General features: G+C 28.9%; 1 protein-coding gene and 1 non-coding gene across 2 annotated transcripts; both read right to left on the reverse strand.

The window, feature by feature from the left end:
- Positions 2630–2703, reverse strand: TRNAI-AAU. The gene has a single exon. It is a non-coding gene; the product is annotated as a tRNA-Ile (tRNA).
- LOC109343572 (kinesin-like protein KIN-12D) lies at positions 5760–8349 on the reverse strand. Its single transcript, XM_019581930.1, has 9 exons — positions 8306–8349; positions 7919–7993; positions 7772–7830; positions 7547–7658; positions 7331–7441; positions 6782–6952; positions 6308–6373; positions 6099–6218; positions 5760–6001 (listed from the first exon to the last, which is right to left on the reverse strand). The coding sequence occupies exons 1-9, from the start codon at positions 8318–8320 to the stop codon at positions 5927–5929; spliced, it is 804 nt and encodes a 267-aa protein (XP_019437475.1). The 5' UTR covers positions 8321–8349; the 3' UTR covers positions 5760–5926.

Consider the following 8694-nt stretch of genomic DNA (forward strand, 5'->3'; position numbering starts at 1 on the left):
CAAACCTACTCAAATACATAAGTTAAATAAATGATAATTATTATGTGAAACTTCCTATTAAATCAAAAAATTTATAATAGAAGTAATGATAATACAAAATAATTGAAAAATTAAAAGTTTAAAATGCAAAAGATCATCAATCTTATTCAACATTCATACTGTAAAAAAATCATATTTTTGAACAATATAATATAAATAATGAAAAAGATCTAAAATTGTAGGAGAGATTTGAACGTTAAACTAAAAAATAAACATATTTGCAATAATATGAAGAGAAGTCAAATACTAACCGTAAGATGAAAAGATTTAGTAAATGATAGTTTTGAAGAAAAAAATAAATAAATGAATAGAAAAACGATATATTTGATGTTGATAAAATTAACTAATAAATGATGATTTCGTTACAAAATAAATAGATTTAATATAAATACTAATAATAAATGAATAGACTATTGAAAGAATAAACTTATAAATACAATTTTATTGTTAAAGACATATTACAAATATGTTATTATCTAGAAAACTAATAAATATGTATTACAAATAATTTACATTAATTTCTTATATACATGTAATAGATAGAATAGAAAAATAGAAATAATAAATACTATATAGATTTTAATAAAAAATAAAATTTGAAAGAAAACTTTTTTAGAAGGTGGAATAAGTTGAAATGTTATAAATATTTATTGATAATTTTTTTAGATAGAAATTAGAGAAAATGAAATGTTTAATATGTCACATGTATTTCAAGAATAAATTAATGAAGTCATGCCCACGAGAGATGAGATACATTATATATGATAAAGGTTTTTGGGTGGATTACCTCATGAAGTAATAAATTGTGAGTAGCACATATTATAATATGGTGAGATGTATATTGAAAAAAGAAGCTGAACTAAACAAATGGTTACGTGATAAAATATGTAACAGATTAATTAGTTCACTACGGTCCTCATCTCTCTATAATAGTTAGAGTAATTTATTTTGACTATAAAATTTATTAGTTATAGTGAGAGTATACTACTCATTTATATTATTTTTATGAAGAGTTGGTAATAATTAAATATAAAATGAATGATACAGTAACAATATATAAAATTCATATATTATTAATATATATATTTTTCTCATTTATTTTTATTAATAATGTCTCTAATTAAGTGGGAGTAAAATTATAAAATAATTATTTATATTTTGTAATATGAATAGTAATAAAATAGATTAAAATAAGTAGAATATTTTCGGTGGAAGTGTGGGGTAACCCCAAGAAAAACCTCTCCATCCCATCATGGAGATTGGACACATGGAGAAAAAGTGTTTTGGGAAGTGGAATCGTTTGACAAATTCATCTGAATTGTGTCCTATGGTGGCTCCAAACAGAGACACCACTCTACAATAGCTTCCATGGTTGTGTACCTTCAATAAATTATCACCTGACATACAATGAATTTTGTACTCTTTTAAATTCTCAAATACATGAATTTATATTGCAAGAGTTAGTTAACAAAAAATTTATATATTTTTCTTCATATAATTAAGATGGAAGTGAGTATTCTCTGCCAGGTACACAAGAATAAAGGCACATAAATACAGGTATGAGAATATATGATTGTGCTGCCCGTATTTTAATTGTCTCTCACTGCGTTGCCCATAAGGTGTTTACAGCTCCAAAATTTTCTTACGGTCACTTGTAAACTATTCTTTTTTTTTGAAGTTATTTAATTCAAAAATAAATTAAAATATGAACCATTAAAAATTTATTTTTACTACGTGTAATGATTTAAATTATGTATCAATCTCTCCTCCAATGGAGAAGAGTCATACTCATTATTTTGTGACACATATTAATATTGTTTTATAGCATAGAAAGATTTATTGGAGAATTTATAAGATACTATATCATTTTACTTCCGTAAAGTGCCCATGCGTATTTTGTTTCATATTTTATGGCAACTGTGCAACTCATAAATGTTATCATCGACATACCTTCTTTATAAATGATTCTAAATTATGCTTTTTTTTATGTGTTCAAAACATTGTACTTTTAAAGACATGTTAAATTAAACATACTAAAAAGGATATCTGATATGTTGATGAGATTTCCATCAGGTTTCCGTTGTATAAAAAGAAGTTTTCAATGTCTCATTTCGTAGTGTAAAACTATAGATTATCTATACCTTGTTCTTGATCATATTATGGAAATATTTTTGTCAAAGTATTTCTATTAAATCAACCCCTTAAAATTGCATAAACTGGTGTTCATTATGATAGGAATTATGTGGTGATTTTGGCGGTAATCACAGAACTATGTTGTGTTAGAAGCTAACAAGATTAGTAGGATTTGACACGGAAAAATGAAAAAAAAAGTAAAAACAATTTATCTTTGGGCTTCTTATATACACTGCTGAAGTAGTGAAAACGAGAAATTTGTTTCAAGTAAAAAATGGATAGTTGAACTCTTCCTCAGAATGACAGTTCAAAATCATAATTTGCAATAAAACATTGGTCATAGACTCCTAGTTATTACCATTGATGATAAAATATTAAGATGATTAAAGAAAAAGGATGGATTTTATCATGGTAGTCATTACATTTCTTTTCAAATATATTGCAAAAAGAAAAACTATGGCCCATGCAGGTCTCGAACCTGCGACCTTCGCGTTATTAGCACGACGCTCTAACCAACTGAGCTAATGGGCCAATCGAAAATCATTGCTTATACGTGATTTATATTTTAATGTAAAAGGTGTGTATTTTTGACCAGTCTCATTAGAGTAGAAGAAATGCTCTGATCTTGTACTTATTTTCCACTGACCAACTTTGTTTTTATTTGTTCTTATGTGTGTAATTATATGTACATATTATATTTTTATATCGTCCATGTTTTTTTCAAGGGGAGAGAATAACATAACTATGGGCATTTGAACTCGTGCTTATTCTTAGTATGTCATAATTCCACCAACTAAACTGATTTTTTAGGGAAAACAAAACATAAAGCATGGATAAACATTAATAACTTCATTATAGAAGTTTAACTTCATTATATATATATATATATATATATATATATATATATATAAAATGATATATCGAAGTTTTGTATTATGGCAACAGGTAAAATCAAAGACATAACCAAAAGCAAGAGGCCACACCTATTGATATATATAGGCTTAACAAAACATCAAAAAACTGTTACTGGGGAATTCGGGTGAACCTAACCTAATTGATTTGATTTTTTCTTGCTTTGATTGGGTTCCAGTTTTCCCAATGTTATCATTAGTGGGGTAGGGATGAAAATGTTTATACTTGCCTTGAATCCTAGAACGTTACTACATTAATATTATTGTTCTAGTCATAATCATTATTTTCATATAATTTTAGATTCAAGTGTTTTTAAAGTCATATATTTTGAACCTCCCAAGTTTCTAATCTTTCACCCGGGTTGTTCCTAACATATTTGTATAGAAAATGGTAAAACATGACATATATCATGATTTCACTGACAGAAGGAGATAGTTTATCTCCTCATACTAGGAGATATTCCATTCCTTAAACTTTATGCCTCAACTTTGATGCTAATTTATGTGAATTACTACTTAAACTGTGATTGCTCTCTAGCTACAACCACAAAAAGAAAAGTTCCATCAGAAATTTAAATATAAGAAGCATCTTGTGCTTTTTGCTATGGGCTTTTAGTGTAATTGTCCATGTTAGAATCGAACCGACAGCACAGCAGAGGAGTAAAGTCAAGCACAATTAATATCTTAATTATTCGGCTTATGTTTATTCAAATATTATGAAATCTGGTTTAACCACTTAAACTTTTGGTCGAGATATTATATAATTATATATAAATGCAACATTTTATATTTTTATATAAGTAATAATTATATTAAACTAATATTTTTCATCTTTTTTGGATCTGAATAAATAAAATAAAATAATATAGTAGTGTTCAGTTTTCTTAATTTTAAGTCAAATGTTCCATTTAATTCATGAGTTAGTCCAGTTTAATCGGGTTTAATATGGCATACACTATAGTCGTTTTCAATTTCGATCTGCAATCAGATCAGTCAGACCGTCCAATCCGGTCTTCACAGTATTAGTTTTTTCTTCCTTTAAAAATTAGATTAATCTCTAATTTAAGACTTTGATAACGGTCTTCTTCATACATGTCCAAACAACATAACTACAATATAAGTTATTCCAAATTTCTCTCTAATTCATTCATTTTTAATCATATATTATCTAGTTTGCATCATCTTAAAAATAAATCAAAAGCCGAGCATAGAAAGAAAAAATTCAGAACTCATCTAAGAACCCCATTATGATGCAAATCCAACTTAACTGAATTTACCTCTTTTAGAATGTTTAAGCTGTTAAAGTAGTTAATTAATTTCATTATTCAATATACAAGAGTATCTTCTTCTTTTCATTCTCTCTCCAGATTCTACATCTCATTCTTCATTCATCTTCATACAGTCAGTTTACCCATGGAGAAAGGATTGAGTTTTTACACATCAAAGCACAACACTTTCATCTTTGCTTTACCATTCAACATTTAATTTTATATAACATTCGGTTTTTATAGTTTTATAGTAAAACTTGCTCGGAAACTTCAGTAACATTTTTTCTATCACCTATAACACCTTAAACATTCTGTTATTTCCTCCAACCTATTTAAATCTAATGGTTTACACCACCAATTTCTTCATCATCTTAAATGAGTGGCTCAAGATAAACTTGTGGTATAATATGATTCCTGATCTTTATATCAATAAGAGTTTTTATTCATCTAAACTTATAATTCAAATATTTTACCAAAAATTGTGGAAAATGGGTTCTCAAGTGCTATGGGGAGGGAAAACAACCTGATCATGACGAAATTTAAATATTATTTTCATAATCATCTAATGTTATCTTAAATGTTATAACAATTTATTTTCCCTTTATTCCTTTAAAGGTTTCATTTTATTTATATTAACTAACATCATTTAAATTCAAAACAATATTAATTACTTATTTATGAATAGGAAAAACATCCAATTTTATTAAAAAAAGTTAATTATTTCAAAAAAATCAGAATTTATGTATTAACAATGTATTAGTTTAGTGATATAAAACCTTACTAGATTACAGTGACGGAAATGTTAAAAATTCAATTCTTGGTTCATTACTCAAAAGGTAAGGAAACACTCTTGGTATTACAAAAAAAAAAAAAAAAAAGAAGAATGTTAGAATTGATGTAAAAGGACAATAACTAAGTATATGCTTAACAATTATATATTCTCAATCTAAATTTATACAATCACCTGAAAAGATTGTTCTATAAACTCAAATCTTTGACAACGAAAAATATTAGAAACAGGTTGTTTTATCAACTCTAATAGATGTGACAATGAAAAGTATTAAATCAAACCAAATTAGGGAAGGTCTAAAATAACTTTTGAATACCAAGAGTCTCCTAATAAAAATATATTCTTAGCTGTTAATAATATCTGAAATTTATAAAAAGCTTTTCCAATCAAAGCTCCCCTTTACCCAATTGCATCAAATAAGAATAGCTGGCTTTACTCTTCTCCCAAAATATGTTGAGAAACTCAATTTGCTACCTCGTAATGCTAAATTAACTCAGTATGCCCCACATGTATACACAATTTTTGGAGGTTTGCTTAAGCCAAAATCAAATTGCAACTAATCCATTTTAATCTTCCCAGATTAGTGTCACTTCTTTTATAAACAACAGCAAAAATAACAATAATAATAAATATCAATTCTCATTGAACTGTACATAGAAGTTATTTACACGACAATAAATGAAGTTAGCAACGGCTAAACGCAATAATACAATAGCTTTCTTACATCGATCAAAACTTGAAAGCAATGGAGCTTGGGATGCTCTTGGTGGGGTTATACGATTCTCCTAGGATCTTGAGTTTAATGGAGAAGTTTGTGGCAGGATCTCAGATAATCGAATCCTTTCATTTATAATTTTATTCTGTACAAGAGTAAGCATCGTTTTTTGTTAGTTCTTTAAAACTTGATATAGAAAACTTCACATTAGAATTCACTTAACTTGTGTGCCCTGTGCATACCTTAAACTTCAAATCTTGTTGTTCCATTTCCAGAGAAGTTATCCTATTATTGAGCATCTCTAGGGCCTCCTCAGCAAGTAGGGGATTAATATCAGACATTGGTTTCACTATTCCAGCAACCTGAAAGTAAAAGTAGAGCAAGGGATTAGTTTCTTGTCGGATCAGTTCACGCCTTCGTTCATAGCAAGAGCCACAAAGGTGCCACATACCTTTAAAACATTAGTAGACAATCTCAGTAGTTGCTGTGCTAATAGTAGTTTCTCTCCCTCGATCTCCTGTGGCATTATTGACTCATATTTAAACTTCCATTATATATAGTGACTAATGGTATAGCATATTTCTTAGCGAATTCTAGTACAATATATTTCTTTTAGTGTTTGATTCACATATATTTTCTTTATATTAACAGGAATTATATGACTTGTCTATGTTTGATAGAAGATTATGAAAAAACAGAGCCCAAGTAAGCTGGAATGTAAACATTCCTAGGCATTCTGATCTATGAAGAAACTATGAAATTTTGATTCTTGCCTTTTTAGTCGAGAATGTTTTTAACTTTTTATATTCTTTGGCATCACATTCCCAAGAGTGTGCTCAAAATTATGCCGACAACCAAACTGTACCTAAGTTGTACAATATTTAACCTAATTAACCTTAAGTTTTATTGTTTTTATAAGCCTAACCTTAAGTTTTATCATCAGACGTTGCTCCTCATCAAAATCAATACGTGGTTTCACCCCAGCAGAAGCACGAAGACGTGCAAGGTCTTCTTTGACACGCGAAAGGAAGATATCTGCCCTCCGTAGCTTTGCGCTGAGTTCTTCGTTCTGTATCTTTAACCTGTTGTTTTCCTCCTGTTGCATTGTTACGAGATCAGTCTCAAGATTGATTTCAAAGAGAATGGAATTATAAGAATTAAGGATATATTGTCCATAATTATTCCAAGATCAGTTCTCAAATAATTAAGAGTGGCTGAATACATCCTTGGAAGATTTTGACATCAATTAACTGGAAAACCACCACATTAGTCCTTCCAAAGGATTTAAATGGTGACCAAAAACTTTCAATCTAAGAGCTTTTAAAATATTTCAAGTACTTAAATGGTTACAAAAAAAACTTTCAAGCACCAATCTGGCGAAACCATAAGCTGTGGGACTATATGCTGCAAAAGTCATCTAGGACCTACAAAACATCTATGTGAGCTTTGAGCTGGGTAAAAATTAAACTTTTACCTTGATTTTAGCATGATGATGAATACGCTGCTGAAGGTTTTGCTGACCAGACAGTTTATTGACTTCTTCCTCTAGTTCCGTTACTTTACTCTTCATACTCACATGTTCTATCTGTTGAAAATGAGTGTAGGGAAGTCTTCCAATTAGAAATAAAAGAAACAAGATAAATGTACACAAGAAAAAAAGACAAAATAGAGTCGAGTTTAAATCTTCCACCTTCAGCATTCCATTTTCCGTTTTTAATAACTGTTCTTGGTGCCGAAGGTTTTCCAATGCAATTTGTGTAGCTACCATTTCCGCTTGTTTCCTATCCATTTCTTCTAGCCATCTGACAAGTTTAGTTGAGAATAAAAACAATAGTTTAAGTAAGACTGAAATGTTATTGATAGTGTGAAATCAAATTTCACCCTCAACTACAAAAAAGGTCTGAAATTTGATTACCCTTTCCTTTCTTCAATAAATTCATTCAGCTGATTCTTTAGTTTAATAACCTCCTGTTCCTGGATTGGGTAAGTAGTTCAGAACTTCAGATTAACTTCGATACAACATGACAAAAAATGCAATATCATAGTCTGATGTTTAGATTACCTTCTCTTGAGGCTCTATACTATGAAATTGAGCTTTCTCTATAATCTCCTGAACTTGCTGATTATCCAATAGTGACTACATTAACAAGAAGAAGAAAATTAAAGATGAGCATCATAGCAAAAATTAAATGGCAACGTTTCAAAATGAGTGCAAAATAGTGACTACCATAAGTGCATAATTATCTTTCAAAATAATTCAGCAAATGACAACTATATGATTTTCCTTCGTATAACAACACAGTCATGTCAAGAAAAACCACTTGAAATAGTGACTAGCATAAGTGCATAATTATCTTTGAAAATCATTGAGTAAATGACAACTATTTGATTTTTCTTCATATAACGAAAAAGTCATGTCAAGAAAAACCACTTGAAATAGATTTGTTACCTTATAAGAGGTCATATCCAACTTCACTCCAAGTAACTCCCGAATTACAACTAAGTATATGCTTAACAATTATATATTCTCAATCTAAATTTATACAATCACCTGAAAAGATTGTTCTATAAACTCAAATCTTTGACAACGAAAAATATTAGAAACAGGTTGTTTTATCAACTCTAATAGATGTGACAATGAAAAGTATTAAATCAAACCAAATTAGGGAAGGTCTAAAATAACTTTTGAATACCAAGAGTCTCCTAATAAAAATATATTCTTAGCTGTTAATAATATCTGAAATTTATAAAAAGCTTTTCCAATCAAAGCTCCCCTTTACCCAATTGCATCAAATAAGAATAGCTGGCTTTACTCTTCTCCCAAAATATGTTGAGAAA

This window comes from Lupinus angustifolius, chromosome LG03, assembly GCF_001865875.1.
Source record: "Lupinus angustifolius cultivar Tanjil chromosome LG03, LupAngTanjil_v1.0, whole genome shotgun sequence".
NCBI classification, from domain to species: domain Eukaryota; kingdom Viridiplantae; phylum Streptophyta; class Magnoliopsida; order Fabales; family Fabaceae; genus Lupinus; species Lupinus angustifolius.